At 46.9% G+C, this 20,527-nt stretch overlaps 1 protein-coding gene across 1 annotated transcript in view; it reads left to right on the forward strand.

Moving 5' to 3' along the window:
• The window catches only part of Tnfrsf21 (TNF receptor superfamily member 21), a 64,890-nt gene extending 44,670 nt beyond the window's left edge, over positions 1–20,220 (forward strand). The window contains exons 5-6 of the mRNA XM_041656043.1: positions 17,551–17,779; positions 18,811–20,220. Coding sequence (XP_041511977.1) covers positions 17,551–17,779; positions 18,811–19,040 — 459 coding nt within the window. The 3' untranslated portion in view covers positions 19,041–20,220. The remainder of the gene's footprint in view (positions 1–17,550; positions 17,780–18,810) is intronic.
• The last annotated feature ends 307 nt before the right edge of the window (positions 20,221–20,527 follow it).

The following is a 20,527-nucleotide window of genomic DNA, read 5'->3' on the forward strand; positions in this document are numbered from 1 at the left end:
CGCAAGCCTTTAATCCCAGCACTCGGGAGGCAGAGGCAGGCGGATCTCTGAGTTCGAGACCAGCCTGGTCTACAGAGCTAGTTCCAGGACAGGCTCCAAAGCTACAGAGAAACCCTGTCTCGAAAAACCAAAAAAAAAAAAAAAGTAACATTCTTGCATTCTAAAGTGTGTTACCTCTCTTTTGTCGCCTTTGACTTCATTTTGTGTGTAATTTTATCTAAATTCTGTCTTTGATTAAGGGGGAAATGATTCAGTCAGTAAAGTGCCTGGCACACAACTTAAGGTCCCAAGTTCAGATGCCCAGAATCAACTTAAAAAGTGGCTGGTCATGGTGGTGCATGCTTTTAATCCCAGCACTTGGGAGGCAGAGGCAGGGGGACCTCTGTAAGGTGGAGCCAGCCTGGTGTACCTGTTGAGTTTAAGGCTAGCCAGGGTTACGTAGAGAAACCCTGTCTCCTCTCCCCAAAAATAAATAAATAAAACCTCCCTAAACTTCAGGCTTTGGCTTCCTGTGTCCCCCTCTGCTTCGTGGAGGGTTTTTCTCTCTGTGTACTTGTCTGGGTGTTTCCTCAAGCTTTTCTTGACCACATGGGAAAAAGTAAGACCTGGCCAGGTGCACTTGTAACACCTGAGCTGTGGATAGAGGCAGTGGATAGAGGCAGGGGGATTCCTGAAGCTTACTGGCTAGCTAGTCTAACTGAATCAGTGAAGTGTGGGTTCAGCGAGAGACCCTGCGTCAGAACTAGTGGAGCAGAGTGACTAAGACGTCAACCTTTGATCTCCTCACGCGTGTGCACCCAGTGTGCACAGATGCATATTCCTACTGCAAGAAGCCTGTTCATCTTACACTACATGAGCACACACACAACACACACACCACATTTAACACCCACATGTGTGTATATATATATAAAATACTGTATTTACACATATAACACATTTAATATATATGTATATAATACCATATTTAAACACACACCACACATTTACCATATATCTGTATAATACCATATTCATACACACACATATTTGTTGGTTTTTTTTTTAGTCTGGTTTTTCTGCATATCCCTGGCTGTCCTGAGACTAGCTCTGTAAACCAGGCTGGCCTTGAACTCAGAGCTCTGCCTCCTGAGTGCTGCGATTAAAGACTTACCGTATTTTTAATGAATACCATGAGGACTATAACATACTTCAGCTACAAAGTACATTACAGATGTGTGCTTTTTGCCATTTTCCAGAAAACTTTAATCCTATTTATCTTTCTCTCGTGTTTGCTTTCATTGACAATATTGTAGGGGTCTGGGGACGTAGCTGAGTGGCTTGAGAGATTGACTGGTGTTCCAACAGTCTTGGATTCCACCCCCAGCACTGCATAAGTCAGGCACACTGGACACAGGCCTGTAATCCCCGAACTCCAGAGACAGCGGCAGGAGGATCAGGAGTTCAAGATCATCCTTGGTTATAGAGAGAGTTTGAGGCCACCCTGGGGTATTCTGTCTTTAAAAATCATCATCGTCATCACCATCATCATCTTAAAGATGTTTAAAAGAATTTTTGTGCTATAAGCACACTGCCCTGCAAAACCCAATGAGCGTGTCCTTCCAAAGTCAGGGTTTGTGTTGTGCTCCTTGGCCCTTTTCTGCTGTCTTTTCTGCAGCCTTCATATCGCCCTGGAACAGCTAGGAGATGATGTGGATTTTATCTTGAAATCTCTGTTATCTGAGAGTTTATGAGCACAGTATGATGCTAGGCACTTTGGGCCCTCAGATGAGTAAGGCAGTCAAGGGAACTTACAGTTGACCAGAAGTAACTCACACAGACCTGTGTCATCAAAGAGCACGGTCCAGGAGGACGGAGCGAGAATGTACTTGGTGTTCTTGGAAACAGCCATTAAAGTTCTGGTCAGAACAGGGGTGTGGAGATGAGTGACGGGCTAAATTCCTTGGTATGATTAGTTTGAGGACCCCCGGTCCACCACTGCCTTCACTGCCTCAGTTTCTTTGTGATAAAACATGATGCTCGTGGCTTGCTTTGGGGATGAATGTGGCGTGGCTGCCAGAAAGTAGGCCATGTATGTTTATTTCTTTTTAGATGAAATGACTTCCCAACTTCTTCCTAACCAGCTCCAACTCACACGCATAATGGGCCTTTTAAATCCCGAAGGCTGGGGTCACATAGTTTTGGGCAGGGAGGTTCAGCGGGTTTCCAGGCTGCTGGAAGTGGAAGGTCCATCAAGGCGGAGTCGCCTGGGTTCAGTGGCCAAGGACTAGAAAAGGCAGCTGACTGTAAATATTTATTCGTTCCTGCCTGAAAGAGCGAGTGCTTCTAGGCCGCCTGGAATGCTTCCCCTCAAGAGGAAATAAAGGTGTGTGTGGAGATAACACTTTCCCCTTCTTGGCTCTCAAGAGAAGGAGCATGACATCACATTGGCTGCTTGAACCTTATTTTTTCTTCTTTTCCCCTCCTTTTATTTTTGGCCCCTTGTGAATGCAGATAGGCTGAGTGAGTGTAATATTTGTTGACTAGTCTTTTCTTTATCCCCTTCCCTTCCTTCAGTGAAGTGTGGGGGTGGAGTAGAGACTGGTTTTTTCTCCACTGGAAGCCCTGGGTGAAATCTGTGTGTTTGCAAGGGAATTCAAGGCCATACTCTTCACACCTGAAAAACTGCTTACCGGAGCTGACTGGGATGCTGACTAGCCATGCTCCGGGATATAGAAGATGAGGTGTGAGAGCAATGGCTAGTAGCTCACTTCTGCAACACTCTGATACCATGATTTGTGTACCAGCACTTTTTATTATTTCGTTTTGACTTTTTTCTTTTAAACTGAGTCTCACCATGTAACTCCAGCTGTCCTAAAGCTTAGGAGGCAGAGGCAGGCAAATCTCTGAGTTTGAGGTCAGCCTGTTCTACACATTGAGTCCGGGACTGTCAGTGCTATAGAGAGAGATCCTGTCTTAAAACAATAATAATATGTTTTATTTGGTTTGGTTTTTATTTGAGTCAAGGTTTCTCTATATAGCCCTGGCTGTCTAGGAACTCACTCTATAGATCAGCCTGGCCTTGAACTCAGAGATTCTCCTGCTTCTGTTTCCTGAGTGCTGGATTAACGGTGGGCACCACCATTGCTTAGCATTTTTTTTGTTGCTGTTTTTTAAACAATATTTTTTTAATAAGGGGCTGGAGAGATGTCTCATCATTTAACAGCCCCTGCTGCTCTTGTAGGATCCAGCCTCAGTTCCCAGCACCCTCATAGAGACTTACACTATCTCTAACTCCTGTTTTATAGGGTCTGATGCCTCTTGGCTTCTGTGGGCACCAGATACACATATGTTGCAGGGGGAGGGGGCCCTTTGTTTGTCCCGGCTGCCTGGCTAGCTTGCACCCAAAATAACCACACAGAAATTGTATTAATTAAAACACTACTTGGCCATTAGCTCTAACTTCTTATTGGCTAACTCTTACATATTAGTTTAACCCGTTTCCATGAATCTGTGTATCGCCATGTGCCAGTGACTTGCTGGAGATTCCAACCGGCGTCCATCTCAGGCAGAGGATCCATGACTTCTCCCACTCTGCTCTTCTTCCCAGCATTCAGTTCTGTCTTCTCCGCCTACCTAAGTTCTTCTACCCTATCAGGCCCACAGCAGTTTCTCTTTTCATTAACCAATGAAAACAACACATAAACAGAAGAACCTCCTACACCACACATACATACATGAAGGTAAACATTGTACACATAAAATAAAAATAAATCTAACAGAAACTGAAGTGTAGTAGACCATCCTATGATTCTTAGCAGGTTGCTGCAGGAGGCCTTCAGATTTGTGGGTGGCCTAGGCTAACACAGCAGAGGCGAGGAAAGGGAGAGGAGGATAAAGACGAGGGAAAGAGGGAGGAAGGAGTGAGAGAAGCATTGCAAGTTTAGCTGATCTAACATGTGACCAGCTGCTTGCTGAGCATGGTGTGGTGTTGGGCGGTTGAGCCTGGCTGTCCGCTCACTTCCTCTTTGCCTAGTGATGTAGGTAGGTGAGACTACACTGTGATTTAACAGCCATGGAACTCAGTTGATGTCATCGTTTATTACTTGAATGATTCCTTATCCTTAGGGACCCTTCGGCCTTTCTAGAACAACATAGAAGAAATAACCCTCTCAGGATCAGAGTGCTTGGCCATGCTTACATGCTATGTCCCTCCTCCCCTCCCAGCCTCCCCCAGCCCTCCCCTCCCAGCCTCCCCCAGCCCTCCCCTCCCTGTCTTACATAGTAGCCTTTCTCTTGGGCACTGGGCGGCTTTGCTCTAGCAGCTGGGAGAATCCAAGGGCTAGGGAGGGACTGGGACGCTGCTGCTCTGGCTGCTGAGGGACCACAGCTCCTGGCTTTTGCTGCCAAGCTGCAGGATGCAGCTGTCCTTATCTATGGGACTAGCTATTTTCAGAAATTCAGCCAGCGTGAGCTGAGGCAAATACCAGCTGGACATTTTCAGTAGACTTTTTAGAGATTCAAATGAGTTTGGTTTTTTATTTGTTTGTTTGTTTGTTTTTATGTTGTGTTGTTGTTGTTAATTTTCTAGAAAATAGTACTTATTGTCTTCAGGCTTAAGGACCTAAGACCCAAGCTGTTAGCCAGACTTGCATGGACCTAGGCCCTGCTCTTCTTCGCGGTGTCACAGCTACAGCTTAGAGGGTCATTTAAGGACGCTGCTGAGTCACAGGGTATGACTATGGCCTCTGGGGAACTTCCAGTGTAGCAAGGGAAGACAGTCCAGAGGGATTGCTGAAACATTCAGGCTCAGGTGTGCACTCAGGTATGTTTTGTGTTGCTGGCCACGGAGCTTGAAGAGCTAGGTCGGCGAAAAGACTTTAGACTTTTGGGCTGGCTTACTTATTACCATATCTCAAAGTCTCTGCTGAACATGTGGCTCACATCTATAGTTTCAGCACAGGAAACTGAAACAGGAGGATTGTCAAGTGTTTGAGGCCAGCCTGGGTTCCCCAGTTCAGCCAGGATACACAGAATAACCTGTCAAACAAGTCCATAAATGAAACACGTGTCAAAATGTTCTCCACAAAGTTTCATAGTTATTCCCGCTAGTGCTGCAGGTACTCGCTGCTGGCCTGATACCAGGAGAGGAAGAAAGGTGGTCCCTGCCTCTCAAAGTACTCCCTCCCCAGGGTGAAGACGAGTGTGCAAGGACTGGTAATTACAATTCACGGGCATGAGCAGGTGTTCCATTGGAAATGTGTGTGTGAGAGTATAGTATCAGGACGTTCTAAGTCCAACACAGCTAGGAAACGAAAGCTGATGCAGGCTTGTTCATTTTAAAACAGGATGCTGGTTTCGCTCAACACTGTTTTTGGTCTTCCTCCCTGAGACTTCTCTTCCTGCCAGCAGGCAGTCACATCTGCCTGTTCACAGTAGGGACGTCTCATCCCATCACCATTGCAAAGGATGCGTGTTTTCTTACATCCCATTTTCTGTGGCTCAATAGCAAGCTTTACAAAAACTTTGAACTGGTCAGTAGTGAGAAAGATACAAAGGGCGAGGTTCCAGTGTCCTCTCCACATCAAATGCAGGGGCTTAGAAGTTTGAATAACATGTAATGGAATAAATAAATCCAAAATTTGGGCTTCCTCTTGGTTAGAGTTGAATTTTGTTTCCCACACTCCCTCCCTTTGTGACCTTGGGCAAGCCAAGTTCTGTGTCCATGCCTCAGTTTCTTCCAGACAGCTTTGTAAAGCTTGCCAAAACTAGAGGGGTGTATGCACCCCGTCCTGTGCTGACATGAATAGAGGGGTGTCTGCACCCCGTCCTGTGTTGACATGAATAGAGGGGTGCATGCACAGTCTGTGTTGACATGGATCTTAGTGACTCTGCTCTTTCCTTTTAGAACAATGAGCCCATAACGGAAACAAGGGGAAGTAGAGCAGCGTTTGCTCAGACTCCGTCCATCACATTTCAGATGTTTGGCCTCTGTGCTCAGTGAGCAGTGTATGTAGGTGTCATGGTTCCCAGATGTTACTGTTTTTCATTGGATTCTAGCTTGATCATAAAGTGCACTAGGGGTGTGCCCCTGAAAACAAGATAGAAACACCACCAGCTGTAGTTGAAAGATACAGCCCTGCTGTTGGATGTTAAAATGTGCCTCACAGAACCAGCGAAATACAGAAATTGAATTTGCCCTAGGTATAGATCATGAGTAGAAAAACCAGAGCAATAGATTCTTTTTTTAAAAAACTACTTCCTCCCCCGTGTGTGTTGTATGGCCTTTGCCCTTGGTGTGGTTTGTGTAAGGACACACGTATGTATTCACACCTTCCTAGAGGCCAGAGGTTGGTGTCAGTGACCTTTCTCTGTCACTCTCCACCTTCATTGTGTGTCACAGTCTCTCCCTGAGCCAGAAGCTCACCAATTCAGCTAGGCTGGCTGGCCAACGAGCTCAGGGATCGGCTTGTCTTCTACCAACACCTGTGGCTTTTCTCATGCGACTTCTGAAGTCCAAACTCAAGTCCTCACGATTACATTTTACTGACTGAGCTAGCCCTTCCTCCCAGAAACAGAGTCATAATAGCGCTACACCTAACACTCGCATGTACCTACACACACACACTTTTTATTATTACTGTTATTATTCTGGTTTTATTTTATTACTTATTCATATTATTTTATGGTTGTCATGGCTTTGAAGGGTAGGGTTTTTTACACAGGTACTTTATTTAGTAAGCATTAATCCAGTGTATCTTGTGTGCTGAGCACTGTGCCCGGCCCTGAGACACGCCCTGAACAAAGGACAAACCAGCGGGCTGTCCCCTCTGTGCTGCCGTGTTTGTAAGAAGGACAAGTATGTGGGACAGATGTTTAGACTATCGTCTTTGAAACTGTTATGGAGACATTAAAGTGGACTTTAGAAGATCTTCCTTTTACTCCGGGCTAGCACTGGACCCCGACACTCCCCTCCCCTCCCCACAGATGGTGACTCAGTATCCCCGAAAGACTAAGTATGTTACCAATGACACTTTCCATCCTTTCAGTCCCCACCCTTTCTGGCCTTCTCCAAAAGCTCACGGGAAGAAATCAGAATCAACATTATAGAAAAGAGTTTCTTTAACGCTTATTTCACCATCATGACTGAAGCCCAAACACGTGTGGAGACAAACTGATGGCTTCCAGGTTGGCCAGGCTATGATCCTGCATTTCAGGACGGTCCTCTAATCAGTTACAACCCTATGTCACTAGCCAGTCACTAGCTCATGGGGAAATCGCATCTCATCTGATCTGAAGTAGGTTTGATTACTGTACAGGTATTAATTTCAACATTTTCCTTGAAGGACAGACAATATCGCTTTGATTTCCCTGTAAAATTCATCCCTGGGGAGACATCCACTTACCTCCAGGAGTGAGTCAGAAAGAGCAGAATGGCCTATCATTAAAATAATTCATCGCCAACCGTGCGGGGGCGGGGTTACTTTGTGTCTTTACAATCCCATCTGTAGGCAAGGTGCTCCTGAAAGTGGCGGAGAACATAGAGAACATAGAGGATGTACGCAAGTCTTCCTCAGAGTGAAATCCTGGGTGTCTTGGCGTCCGCTTCAGCCAGCACTGCCAGACCCGGCAGAGAGCCTGTGTGCCGTCCTTTGAGTTGTGAACAGTGTGTGATGTTCTGATCTGTTCCTGATCCATGAGGCACATACGGCTGGAGGAGATGGTCTACAGCACAGGATGAATGTCCTCAAAAAAGAATGTGCACAGAGTCAGAGACAAGCCAGTTGGCATTAGGGGGAAACTGAGGACTTTAAACGTGTGCTGATGTCCAGCTTCAGGCTGGCAGAGAGGAGGAGGGCATGGCGTGATGCATTCTTCTGCTTTCGGGACTGTTTCCCTTCCACACAGATGCAAACCCTAGAATGCGCACTGCTGGTGGTACCCACTATAGCTAGGGTCGAAGCCACCCAATGCCAAAACAGGTGAGGTCAGCTGTGGGCAACTACACACTTATCAAAGGAGCGAGTCAGCTTTGGTTGCTGCCCTCAAATGTGCAAGCTGAGACTGTTTGCTCCTGCTTATTGGTGCTGTGTACATATAGACTCAAGGAGCAGTGTACAGGAAACGGTCATACACTGGCTAACCGCTATGGGGACAGAGTCAGAGCCACTGAAACCTTTACATCTCAGAGGGCCGCCGTTAGTGTGGAAACCGGTGGTTGAGGTTATAACAGCACAACTCAATGAATTTGTTAAGCAATACTCATCTGCCAAGCTCATAAAACCTAACGGAGGACCTCTGAAGTGGCTCAGAGGCACCGTTGCCACATCCGGGTACTTGCGCTCCATCCATCACTACAGGGTGGACGAAAGAACCAACTTCACTCTCTGACCCCAACATGGTAGCCGTTGGATATCAGTTCCTCAGGCAAGCTTTTAAGGAATCTTGTTCAACGTGTTTTCAAGGTTAGACCTGTCTAGACTGCACTGAGGGGCACCCCTTGTTTCTAACAACATAACCTCCCAGAGTCCTAATGGTGCTGAGCTTGGCAATACTATCCTAAGATGTGAGTGGGTTCCCACTCAGAACCCAGAAAGCCCGCTTGCTCTCATCCTCACTTCCTTTATTGAGAAAGCTAGTCAGTGAGTCAGCTCAGGGCCACCACAGCGAGCAGTGCCCTTGCAGTCGGGACAGCTTGCAGACACCCGCCCAAGCAGCTGGGCGGGGCCCTGCCTCCCTCCCCCTGGAGCCAGCTCGTTCTTAGCAGCTTTGGCAGCTTTTGAAGCACATCTTGTGGCTTCCTGCAGCTTTTCCTCTGTGTACCCAGGAAAAGGAGAGTTCTTTTGCTTAGGGCAAAGATTGACCGTTCACACTTTGAGTTAAATGTCATCTTTGAGGTCCCTATTGAAACTAACTCTGAGGAATGGTCAGTATTCGTGGAAGGAATACTGCTAACCCCCTGGCTTTAAGTCGGGACCTACCATGGCCAATTTACCACTGGCTAGCCTACCTGCAGTCTTCAGTAAGACTTCAGTTGTAACCAAATCCTGGCCAATTTTCCTCGGCCTCAACTAATCAAGGTGGGTGGAGTTGTCTCTTCAGGTAATTTCCCAGCGGCTTCAGGCACGAGCTAGCCAGGTTAACCTGAAGTTTCTCTCCATGGTGGGCAAACTGATGCTACAAACGTGCACTGGCTCCCAGATTCTCCAGTTAGACACATCTATGCTTCATCTGTGGCTTTGCCTCGGAGTTCCCAGGGAGTCCCATCCTGGCTTGTGTTCCTGTTCCTACTCCATCCCATGACCTTCAGTGACTCCAGGGAGAGCAGACAGCAGCAGCAGAAGGCCTGTGCTGGCCGCCTGCTAATTGGTCATCTAGACTGGACGAGTCAGCTCGGTTCCTTCCTCATGCAATAAATATACTCCTCACATGTCTCCCGAGTGCAGAGGAAGAGAGAAGGGAAGATAAGAGGCTTGGCAACAATTCTTTCTATTTCAATACACTTGCTTTATCTCTATATATGTGGCTCTTTCCAATCCATGTTCCCATTTCTGTGTCTCAGACAGCTGACCAAGTTTTCCCAAAAGGCTTGGGGATGAATCGACATCATGCCAGTTCCATCTATGTATGTTTTTTTTTAATCTGGAAAAAAAAAATTGTCAGTAAATTTGGTTTATTTCTGAATTGGGTCCAACAAGAATTCACACTTCAAAAGTGGATTTAAAAGTCATTGTTCGGGTTGGAGGGATGGTTCAGTGGTTCAGAGAGCGTATTGCTTCTGCAGAGTCCCTCAGTTCAAGTCCCAGCACCAGTAACAGGCAGCTCACAACTGTCTGTAATTCTAGCTCCAAGGGATCTGATGACCCTCTGGCCTCACACACACACACACACACACACACACACACACACACACACAAATAAGTAACAATAAAGTATTTTTCTAAATTATTGTCTCCTCTCATTTAAGATTTAAAGGAAGCCTACCCCTCCTTTCAATGAAAGCAATGTGGTTTTTGTTATTCCCTTTGCTTTTTGAGACTTTAATATAATTGCATCACTTCCCCTTCCCTTTCCTTGCTCTCTTTCAACGCATGGCTCTGTCTTCCCCCAATGACTGTTAAGACGACATTATCGCAGGCATTCTTCAGTCTGTGAACTCAGGAATGGAATAGATTCAGATAAAAATTTTTATGATCTGGCTGCTAACACCACTCCCCCTTATCTGAAATCCCTGGAGCACATAGATTTAAATTCCTTTTTAAATTTTAATTAATGTGTAGGCATGTTTTGCCTGCGTTCGAGCATGTGCGCTGCATGCATGTCTGGTGCCTGTGGGGGTCAGAAGAAAGTATTGAATCATACACAGCTGGAGTCATCAAAGGTTGTGAGTCACCCTGTGGGGCCTGGGAATCGAACCCCAGTTTTCTGCCAGAGCAGTCAGTGCTCCTAACCACTGAGCCACCTCTCCAGCGCTGGGTTTAACTTCTTTACTGCTTTATTGTCTGCATTCTTGTTCTCCAACATAAGGACCAGTGGATTCGATGGAGTCAGATTTACAAAACACTGACCTGGCTCAGAAGACAGGGCTCAAGCTGGGATTCCCACACGGACCTGCAGATGGTCTGAAATCTAATTTCATCTTCATTATATGAGCAGCTGGATGGCAGGGGAAACAAGCTTGAGATAGCATCACACTCCCTACATAGTTGTCGTTTTAGACTTATTTGTGACTGTGATTCCCTCTGGATAGCCCTTTGGTGGAAATTTAGTTTGTTTTGCTTAACTGGTTCGTCGTGGGTCTGCCGGGGTCTGGAATATTTTCAAATAGAAAGCAAATTATTGGTCTCAATCAAAGTGTGTGGTGTCTACAGAATGTCCCATCCATCCTTTTATCCTAAGACAGCTGTCCAGGCACAGGGTAAGACCACTATTGAGTTCCATGCCCTGGCAGCCCCTTCTGACCGACCCTTACCCTGCCCAGGGGCCGGGGCAGCTTCTTGTGCTCATGTATGGTTGGTGATGAAATGGCAGAATCCAGCTTCTCTAAGCATTGTGGGCTTTTGTTCCTCAGCAGTGGATATCTGGCAGGTTATACAGATTCATCTTGGCACTTCATTAGAGCCAGTTTTCCAATAACCTCCTCCCCCCACTTCTCCTCTTTTCAAAGATGGAGTCTCTTATAGACCCTGAACTTCTGACCCTCCTGTCTCCACCCTCTGAGTGCTAGGATTGCAGGCATGTGCCATCATGCCCAGTTTTGTGTGGGGCTGAATATGAAGCCCAGGGACTTCTTGCATGCTAAATGAGCATACTACCAACTGAACTATACCCCCGCTGGGTATGACTTATTTCTTAAAGTCCCCTCCTGCTTACAGGATCTGGGTGGCAACCTGTTCAACTTGTGGAATAGCGATTAGTTTCAGTTGGGATTAGCAAAGGGTGCTCTTGAAACCTTTATGAAAAATGCTATTTCCACAAACAAGCTGAGAAACCCCTTTGTGTTGTTACAGGAGATGGAGAGGGGGCATTAGGTGGGAAGGACAGCTTTTGGGTGTCAGGAGCTTCCTTAGAGGTCACCAGGCACCTGTGGCTAGTGGTTACATCGTAGAGAAGAGATCGTGGTGATAGCTGTGTAGGACATGACGGGGGCTAAGGGGTTAAGTTGAACCATTTTAACAGGCTGACAAGGAGCATCCAGGCTGCGTGATTAATGCTTCATTCCGGGGGATCACTAATGAATCAAAGTCCTTAATTCACTTCGTGAGCACAGATTGCGCCACCACAGGGAGAGATCGTAATTGGGTAGTAGCTGACAATAACTCTGGTGAGCCTTAGTTGAGTGAACTAATTGGGGATAACGTGACAAAGGAGAAAGGGTCATGTGGGGGGGCGAGGGTTAGGAGGACGAAATGGCAATAATAAAGTAAGCAGCGTGTAAGACAGTCGGAATGGAAGCAACTTAGAGGTGCCCTAACCTACCTACGCTTTCTAGTTCGGAAATGAAAAAGGAAGCAGGGGTCTAAGGAGGGAAGTGGTTTTCCTAAGACCACACAGCTCGTGAATAGGACGTCTCCTTGCAGTGGTTTTCTGGGACTTTTGAGACTTCTTAATTTTATTTAATTCCTTGAGCATTTGAACGTGGGAAGTAGGAAATGCAGGCTGAAAGTGCCTGGGGGGCTAGGACAGCCACCTGTTCCTGCCTGCAGAGGACACAGGGGGAGGACAATTAGACCACTCGGACCTCCCTTGGTGTCACTGCCAGTCTTGTCAGGGGTAAGGAAGGGAAGGGTTTTCCTTCAGTGTCCACGCTTACCATCCCAGAAGCTGAGGAACACTGCACCCTCCGAGTTGGCCAGGGGAGGGCTTGTCCCACCTTCAGAACAGCAGTGCGGGTTTCTAGTTGACCTGAGGACACAGAGTGCCCTTCAGCTTAGAACTGGGAGGGTTATTGTGTGGAGCTGCGGGCCGCTTCCCGCTGCCCGGCTCCCACACCGGCTAGATTCACCTGAAATAACAACACACAAACTGTATTCATATAAACACTGCTTGGCCCATTTCTATTAATGTGTGTAGCACCACGAGATGGTGACTTACCAGGAAGATTCTAGCCTACGTCCATCTTGGGTTGGAGCTTCATTGCATCTGCCCTGAAGAGGAGAGAGGCATGACATCTGCCTCACTTCCTCCCAGCATTCTGTTCTGTCTACTCCACCTACCTAATTTACTGACCTATCAGGGCCAAGGCAGTTTCTTTATTAACCAATGAAATCACCTACATCAGAGGGTTGACAAAGACTCAATGGGAATGAGACAAGAAGACCATCACCACTGCTTAGATGGCCCCCCACGGTCCTCAGAGCTCAGATGCTCAGACCCCAGACTCCACTGTGTAATGAATCAGATTAGATGACTCTTTGTCTTCCTTGTTCCTGATACTCGGAGAGGAAACCACAACAACCATGGGGCTATAGGGCTGACTTGGCTGTAAGGTTGGGGTGGCTGTTTATCTCTCCTCCCTACCACTGTTAATAAGCCCCTGGAAGCAGTCAGTGTACCTGTGTGGAGAATAATCAGGGGGAACAAGGACCCATTGGGCCAAACAAAATACCATCCTCTGGAAGCATACTCAATAGCACTGTTGTGGTGTGGGCTTCCTGGAGAGCCTTGTTCCCCTTTGCCCTTACCCTCCTCTCCTCTCCACCCGTCTCTGTGGCTCTCCCTTCTTTCTAGCATTGTGTCACAGTGATCTCATCTGACAGCGTTAAAGCAAAAAGAACCACGGCTTTCTAGTGTTTCTGGAGGAGCAACAAGTAGCTGGTAGATACATTTCCTTCCTGGCCAAGTTTCCCTGAGTCCTTTCCTCTTGTTCTCAGAGTGCTCTTCGTCAGATAGTGGTGTCTGAGCACATGGGCCTGTCGTGGAAGTACAGAGGGGCTGAGCTGTATGTGCTGCCAGCCGTCCTGTTTTTCAACCCAATAAAAATACAAGTTGCCACAGCCACAATAGCTCCAAATCAGCAGAAGGAAAATATACTTATCAGTCGGGATGCTTTTAAAAATAACACGCTTTATTTTTTTATTGTAAAATGGATATGCCCCCACAGAGAATTTGGAGAGCCCAAAGATGCTTAAGGAATAAATTAAGTTACTCTATTGTGATTATTTTGACAAAGCTTTTGTATAGTCTTTTAAAGCTGATGAGACTCTCTTCTGAGGAAATCTGGCTTTCTTGTTTCGATGTCTTCTCTGGCTGGCAACATGGCTTAATTGGCAGAGCCCTTGTCTAATATACACAAAGCCCTAGGTCCTCATCACTGCAGAATCCAGACTGTAGCTGCAAGAGGATCGAGAGTTCAAGGTCATCCTCGCTGCATAGTGAGTTAGAAGCCAGCCTGGACAGTTTGGATGCTCACCTTACTAGACCTGGATGGAGGTGGGTGGTCCTTGGACTTCCCACAGGGCAGGGAACCCTGATTGCTCTTTGGGCTGACAAGGGAGGGGGACTTGATTGGGGGAGGAGGAGGGAAATGGGAGGCGGTGGCGGGGAAGAGACAGAAATCATAAATAAATAAATAAATAAATAAATAAATAAATAAATAAAGCCTGGAGTATATGAGACTGTGTTTTAATAAAAAGCAAACAAAAAATAAAAACAAAACCCCAAAGTACTTGCCTTCTCTCTTCAGTAATATTGCCACGTTAATATTGATGCTCTTTGTTGCTATAAACTCAAAACACCAAGTCGTGAACTTCCATAATTAGTGAGTAACCTTTTCATTCCAGAGAGCCCGACAATCCAGTTTGTTAGAGACACGCCAGGAAACGCAATACCTAATACAGGCATGCAAAGCAGCTTTGGGAGCTGGTTACTATTGGTTAAAAAAAGGGAAAGGTGTTTCTATGAACTTACAGGAAAAATGCAAGGAACCTGCAGCTGGATTCCAAATGCAGCCAGCCACCCAAAGCCAGAGAGAGGAGTTTTGAGAAGGATGCTGGGCACGTGGTCTCTGGCTCTTGCTATTCTCAGCCATTCTCACTAGGTAGCTCCAGCGTGGTGGGTGATGCAGGCCATTCCCTGGGGCACCTTCGTAGTCACCTGGCTGGAGGTAATTACGGTGGCACCAGTCAGCTCAGCACCTTGTGCAATTACGCTGGAAGTCTGCTGCTTCGCTTTCCAACTGGAAGCAAAGCTGTTGGGAAAATAAAGACTGAAAGTTTTAAGTGGGTGCAGGAAATAGGTGGGTGGACTTTTCCATTGGTGCGCATTTGTGGGTGGGAAGTGCTTTCTTTCTCTTCTCTTTTTCTTTCTAAGTAAGAACAGTGTGCTATATTGAAGGGCTGTGTCAACCAGTGTAATGTCCCTGAGAACCAGAATGCAGACAAATGCTCTTTGTCAGTTGGGGACACAAAGAAGGATATTGGCGTGAATGAGTGACTGCGTGCATTTTCAGGGAACAGCGCCCTACGCCAGGGCTTGTTGAATTAAACCTCAACGCCTATGCATAACTCTTATCTGGGCATCAGCAGGGCCCTCTAGGGATATATGATGGCCAGTTCTGGAAGCACAGTCAGCTCTGGGGGGTGGTTTAGGGGAACATCCCGTTAGGCTGTCAGGAGTGTGCAGGAACTGGCGGCCTTTGCAGACCCTCAGTGATTAAGAGTTGTAAAAGAGGCAGGCATGTTGGCTTCATGTCTTACATAAGTCTAATCTGAAATCAGAGTCAGTCTTTTGTCTGGAGAGCTTGACAGCATCTCACTTGAAGGGCTTGAGAGAGTGACAGATGTTTCCAGAGTGGTCTTCCACAGCTTTGGGAATGTCATCCCTGAACACTGTCATGTGTGACTGACTGCTCCTCTACTTCCTGGACAGTCGTCCGTGCTGGGTATATTGGTGTGTGTGTGTGTGTGTGTGTGTGTGTGTGTGTGTGTGTTTTCCTCATTGCCGTGGACAGATACCCAATGAGAAGCAATTTAGGAAAGTTTATGTTAATTTATAGTTCAGTCCAGGCATGGCACCAGGAACTTGAGACAGTCGGTTCCCCTGCCTCTACAGTCAGGCAACAGAGAAATGGCTGCTGACACTCAGCTCCCTTCTTCCTTAAAGAACTACTTATTTCATTTTAATTTATGCTCGTGTTTGTCTGTGTGTGTGCCACATGTGTGAGGGTCCCTGTGAAGACCAGAAGAGGGCACTGGGTCTGCTGGAGCTGGGATTTTAAGCATTTGTGAATGCTGGGAACTGAACTCTGGTCTTCTGCAAGGGCAGCAAGTGTTCTTAGCTGCTGAGCCACCTCCAGCGCCACGTTCTCCTTCTCCCAGCCAGGGAATAGTTGCTGCATTTAAGACGAGGCTTTCACCTCAGTTAACCCAGTCTCCAGACACCCTCACCAACATTCCCAGAGGATCATCTGCTAGGTGATCCTAGGTTTATCAACTTGACAATAAGTAATAACCTTTATACCAGGAAAGCTGATAAGAGCATAAAATCAATAGGCTAGGGGAGCCGTAAGTGCCTGATGGAGTTCTAAAGCATTTCTTAAAAGTGAAGAGAGAAAATAGACTTGAAATGAACACTGGCTTTCCTTGGGGTAACTGTGTTCTCCCTGGGCTTTGGTCTCTTCACCCATAAAGCAAGCGCCACCCCCACGCCCACTGCATGTTTCTGGTATAAGCTGTGGTCATTCCTCACCGCAATCCAGGTTCCTGGCTTCTTGCCTCCCTAAAGCTACTCCCTCCTTCTTACACACATATACACACAATATAAAAATAAAGAAGATAATTCACATTTCCAGGGTGAAGTTTCTACCTCTTCGGGATATTGCATTAATTTTGTTATAAGGTATCCACCAGAGAAGACCAATATTGACAGAGGGAAACATCTGGATAAGATCTAGGACTCTTTCTGGTTCTTAGAGTTTGGATTAGACTGAGTCTTTTCTTACCTGTGTGCAGCTCCATGCCCTTGAGGTAACAACTTGGTTTGAGTGTGGCCATTCCTGCACGTGTCTGTGTTGACAGATGTGAAAAGACCCATCATTTTGTTTCCCTCCCTCCCTCCCTCCCTCCCTCCTTCCCTTCCTCCCTCCCTCCCTTCCTCTATCCCTCCCTCCCTCTATCCGTCCCTCCCTACCTCCCTCTCTTCCTTCCTTTTAAAGGAGACAGGACCACCATCACACAGGGCACCCTGAAACCCACCAGGCTAGCCCCAAACCTACAGGTGCCATTCTGCCTCAGCCTTCCGCAGTGCTAGGCAGAACCACCATGCACCGCCTAAAGACCTGTCTGATTTGTAGGCAGGGCCATTCCCAAGGCAGGCTCCTGGATTGCATAAGGAAAGGGAGCACTAGAATTCCTGCATTCATTGTTCTCTGCTTCTTGACTTTGGATGCCACATGACCAGCTCCCTGCAGCCTTGATGCCCCCAGCGAGGTGGACTGTACCTTGAGCTGTGAACTGGGATATAAACACTTTCCCCCTCAAGTTGCTTTGGTCAGAGTACGTTGTCACATCAATACAATAATGGAAACAATGCATACAAATGCCCCCTTAGTGTTTGCATTTATCTTTCTAGAGCGGTACCTTGCTGTGTAGCCCGGGTTGGCACCACACTTGCCGTCTCCAGAGCAGCTGGCGTTGCAGGCACACATCACCTTACGGGTCTCCTCACTTTTAATATTACACTGTCTGCTCACATGTGCTTTGTTTTGTTTTAAGATAGACTCTTGGTAGCCCAGGCTATCCTCAAATCCAGACTTGGCCTGTCACCACACATGGCTTCACGTGTCCTCTGAAAAGGTTTAAGAATGAGTTGGGGGCACGGTGTGGTGGCACACACCTTTATTCCCAGCACTCAGGAGGCAGAGGCAGGTGAGTCTATGAGCTCAAAGCCAGTTTGGGCTGCATAGTAGACGCTGTCTAAAAATGTGTATGTGTTTATCAACAATGTAACAACAAATCAAGAGTGTACAAAGAAATAGAAGCACCAAAACATGTGAAGGGAGTAGGGTTTACTTTAATTTTATTCCTATATAATTTTGATGTATAGTAGAATTCTTTTCTTTTCTTCCCGCAGTTGGAAACTGACAAACTGGCCCTCCCCATGAGCCCCAGTCCACTGAGCCCAAGCCCCATCCCCAGTCCTAACGTGAAGCTGGAGAACTCCACCCTCCTGACAGTGGAGCCCTCCCCTCTAGACAAGAACAAGGGCTTCTTCGTGGACGAGTCGGAGCCCCTTCTGCGCTGCGACTCCACATCCAGTGGCTCTTCCGCCCTGAGCAGGAACGGCTCCTTTATTACCAAAGGTACCAGCATCTGGGAGGCCTGGGGTCTTCTCTCTGGCCACTTCCACAGTCTAGCTGCAGCTGAGCCAATCGAATGACTAGTTCAGGGGCCCTCCAAGATAAAAGTGGCCTCAAGGAAGCCATACCACTGGTTAACATGGACACGTTTAGAAAGTCTTTCTTTACAACTCTGTCCCCGTGCCAGCTCTGACACATACTGTCACCTTCTGTTCTCAGCATGCTATCCAATGCCTGCTTCAAGGGACATCGGATAAAATGCAGTGTAGGTGGTTTTTAAAAATTATCTACCACACTTGCTAGTCTCAGGACTGAAGGCATTACCCATCTGGGGAGTTGGATGTAGGTTTTGTTGTTTTCTGAGGCAGGGCTTCTCTGTGTAGCCGCTGGCTGCCCTGGAACTCACTCTGTAGACCAGGCTGGCCTCGAACTCAGAGCTCCGCCTGCCTCTGCCTCCAGAGTGCTGGGATTAAAGGCGTGCGCCACCACTGTTGAGCTTTTTTGTCATTTTTTAAGTTTCACAGTGTAGTTGTAAAGAGACAGAAACAGAGTACATCGGCTTTGGACTTCCTCCACAAGCTCGTCAGCACTTCTCTTGGGTTTCAGAAGACCTAAAGACTTGGCAGATGTCACTTTAGTAACACAGTAGGAATCTGCTCAAGGAGCCTGGAGAGATTTAAAATAAAAACCGTTTTTTGTTTGTTTCTTAAAGCATCCATTCAAACAGGTCTTTGACTCATTTCTGTTAAGCAGGTCTTTTTCTGTCGGTGTTTTTGTTTTGTGAGACAGGGACTCTTGTGGCTTAGGCTGGAGGATGTTCTTGAACTCCTCTTCCTGCCTCAGCCTCCCAAGTGCTGGGATTACAGGCTCAGGTCACCAGACCCCTGAGAGTCCTGTTTGCTGTCCTCATGCGCCGTGCAGAAAAAGAAACTTACGTTGTTTAAAATGTAACAGAAGGCCACTCAGTCACACTGGAGGGAAGCTACTACTGCCGCCCCTCTCATCCGTCTTTCTCTCCCCGCCCTCCCCTGCAGAAAAGAAAGACACAGTGTTGCGGCAGGTCCGCCTGGACCCCTGTGACTTGCAGCCCATCTTTGACGACATGCTCCACATCCTGAATCCCGAGGAGCTGCGGGTGATTGAAGAGATCCCCCAGGCCGAGGACAAACTGGACAGGCTCTTCGAGATCATCGGGGTCAAGAGCCAAGAAGCCAGCCAGACCCTCCTGGACTCTGTGTACAGCCATCTTCCTGACCTGTTGTAGAACACGGGGGCACCGCATTCTGGAAACCGACCTGCTCCAGGGGGGCTTCATTTCCTTTCCGACTTTTGTGTTCTGGTGTGCGCGCACGCGTATGTATGTGTCTAACAGAGTATATGGCTGGTGCTTGAGTTTGGGGTTTGGGGATTTTTCTTTTCTTTCTTTTTTTTTTTTGCTCTCCTTGAAAGTGAATTGATAAAGCCTTTTTGATGTATAACTGTTGGGAAGTGCCCACCACTAAAGTTTTTTTTTTTTTTTAAATTCCACATATTCTCCATTTTTTGCCTTCTTACATATTTTCAGAACTGTTCTGCGCACTTTAAAAACTTAAGGTAAAAGCAGTGTGACTTTTTCCACATGCTGGGTTCTGAGACTCTTAACTCCTTAAAAACACAATGGCATCTTGTGACTTCTATAAGCAGATATAAGTGTCTCAGCATCCACGCCTACTTTTTCTGGTTTGCTTGGGTTTTTTTCCCCCTCTTTTTCTTACTGTTTGTCTTTTACAAGTGTTCTTAAGGACCGAGGGTATTTAAGACCCTGTTGATTACTGTAATGCAATTAGACTCCGAGTTATCTTTCTCATGTCTTGTCGTATAGTTCATATTCATAGCTGAAACTTGACCACAGTCTCTATCGCTGATTGTATGGTTTTCGTCTGGACACCGTACACTGCTTGGTAACTTGCGCTCCTCTTAACGCTGATACGCTTTGGGCCGGAGACCGAAGTCCTCGCGTCCTGAGGACCTGCTGTTTCCGTGGCTTGTCACCCGGGCCACCAAAGAACTTGATCTTCATCCTTAGGGCCAGCTCTGCTGCACCTTGGGAAGTCAACCTTGCGTGCCAGTGGCAGCTTTTGCCCGGCTTTGCTTTGAAAGATTTTTTTTTTTTTTTAAATACACATAGTCAATAGATCCAGCTTGCCCTCAAGGCCTGGCTGGGTTTTGTCGTCATTCAACCACTTTAATTAAGAATGGCTGCAGCTGTAAGAACTCTTGTCTGATATATTTGCACCTGTGCTCTCCCTTACCCACCTGCCCGCTGACACTCAGCTGTGGGGCTCTGCTGCAGAGCTGGGACAGGCTGCCTTTGTGTGGGCGGGCTTAGCGGTGAGGAACTGATATCAGAAAAATGCCTTCAAGTATACTAATTTATTAATAAATATTAGGTGTTTGTTACTTGAGTGATTCGAGTGTATTTACTACTTAACTTTCCCCCTTGCCTCTATGCTCAAGTTCTAACCCCTGTTCATCTCTTGGGAGAAGATGTATGTTCTAATATGTAAACCATGTCTAATACATAAATCATGCAAATTAGTAAAAGCCCTTTTTGGAGAGGTACCCGAAGGTTCAGAGCACAGGGCTCTGGCGAGAACTGCCAAAACTTTCCCAGTCTTTCAAGTTAAACCTTAGGCTTTTTTGTTTGTCTTTCGAGATAGGGTTTCTCTGCGTAACAGCCCTAGCTGTCCTGGAACTAGCTCTTGTAGACCA

This window comes from Microtus oregoni, unplaced genomic scaffold (assembly GCF_018167655.1).
Source record: "Microtus oregoni isolate MIOR12 unplaced genomic scaffold, Mior012 000007F_ref0000211, whole genome shotgun sequence".
Lineage (NCBI taxonomy): Eukaryota > Metazoa > Chordata > Mammalia > Rodentia > Cricetidae > Microtus > Microtus oregoni.